This window comes from Anneissia japonica, unplaced genomic scaffold, assembly GCF_011630105.1.
Source record: "Anneissia japonica isolate Jap-2015-1 unplaced genomic scaffold, ASM1163010v1 scaffold685_len2926416_cov193, whole genome shotgun sequence".
In the NCBI taxonomy this organism is placed as follows: domain Eukaryota; kingdom Metazoa; phylum Echinodermata; class Crinoidea; order Comatulida; family Comatulidae; genus Anneissia; species Anneissia japonica.
In genome coordinates this window covers 1,318,989-1,320,671 of record NW_022692922.1, presented here as the reverse complement: position 1 = coordinate 1,320,671, position 1,683 = coordinate 1,318,989, and the positions used below count along the sequence as shown (strand labels likewise).

At 34.0% G+C, this 1,683-nt stretch overlaps 1 protein-coding gene across 1 annotated transcript in view; it reads right to left on the bottom strand.

Annotated features, from left to right (window-relative positions):
• The window catches only part of LOC117100508 (integrin beta-1-like), a 54,022-nt gene that overhangs the window by 22,268 nt on the left and 30,071 nt on the right, over positions 1-1,683 (bottom strand). The window contains exon 9 of the mRNA XM_033240239.1: positions 1,124-1,210. Within this exon, the coding sequence (XP_033096130.1) occupies positions 1,124-1,210 (87 nt within the window). The remainder of the gene's footprint in view (positions 1-1,123; positions 1,211-1,683) is intronic.

Below are 1,683 nucleotides of genomic sequence, written 5' to 3'. Positions count from 1 at the left end.
TATATATATATATATATATATATATATGTGTGTGTGTGTATATATGTATACATATGACATCAAATTATTAAACAAATGAAACATAATTATCAGAGATATTACAGAATATCCATTTCCCTTTACTACTTACCGCACATTAATCTGAATCTCATTTTCATATTTGAATTTTGGTTTCACTTTATAAAAGCTTTATAGTTTCTTTGGAAACCTTTCATTTTGAACATTGATGACTTTTGTTTATATATACACTATTTTATATAATTTATAGTTTTTTTCAAAGTCTCTGTATGAGAAATGAATAAATGTTAAGTTTGGAAAAGATCCAAGCATGGTAATAGACCAAAGTGGTAGGAAAACCCAAGTGCAAACATATAGGAAAAACGATATGTAAGGGGGAAAAATCAGAACAATAATAATGGCTTGTTCAGCTACTGTTGGGAATAATAAAATAATAAGTGTTATACTAGGCCTATTTCTAATTATATTTATATATATTATTATTATATTTTATATATGTTATATACCGGTATATGTTTTATATATATATATATATATATATATATATATATATATGAATTTAATTAAATATTCTACTACATTAGAGACATGCTATAATAATAAGAGCGCACTCCGACAGTGGACACCTCCGCCCACATTATAATTTTCCTCTGTATAAATACGGACAATGAAATAAAAGATAATGAAAACAAAATCAAATAGGGTATTTGAACCCGGGTCCGGTAGTGTCGAAAACACTTTTCTAACCACTACACTAAACATGTATCGCTTTAAAATGAATGCCAATATGTTCTTTAACACCTTAGACGACAAATCATGTTTCACAAGTATTTATGTTCATTGTGTCCTTCTTGACCTTTGATCACGACCCTTCAAAAGTCACTTCCAGATGTTTGGTCATAGAATATTGTTTCTTATGAAAACTGCACTGCAGGCTGTTATACAAATAAAGTAGTTTTTCGTCGATAGCAAACTTAACCTTTGACATTTAAAAGTGTAATCACCTTTAGATTGTTAGTCATAGAACACTGTAACAACTAAACATGGGCGTAAACATAACCTCCTTGGCGGAGGTAATAATGATTTTTTTTAATTTTATGTTTACCGTACAAACAATTGCCTGCATAAGAGCATCTCCTCCTCCTTCAGGGATGTCCGTACTTGTTGAGATTGACTCTTGACGCAACAAGGCCTGGGTAACAAAAAATTGAAGGAAATTAATATGTTTGTATGGTGGGGTCGATGCATGTAGAAGCGGGAACAGTTTGCTTTTCCAAACTTGAGGTCGGGGTTTCAATCTCTCACAGTGCATTTCGCTTGTGTCTATCTGGTGGGGCTCCCTGCTTCCATTGTTCCCCGTGCATTGATTATTAACAGATTTTTAAGACTGGATGATATGGCAATTCCCTCTTTTTCAATTCGCTGCTAATTTATAACTTTGTATTGAATTTCTTCGCTTTTCCGTCGCTATCGCTATTGCCGGGTTTGCTTCATTCGCTCGCACATCATCGAAAACTAATACCTTCAATTTGATCTCACGTGAGCAGTGGCGTATCTAGGGGAGGGCGTGGGGGCGCACGCTCCCAAAAAAATACTCGCCCCCCCCCCCCGTCGCCCCCTCCCAAAATAATCATGGTCAAGTAGTTAAAAATCACCTAAAATCAC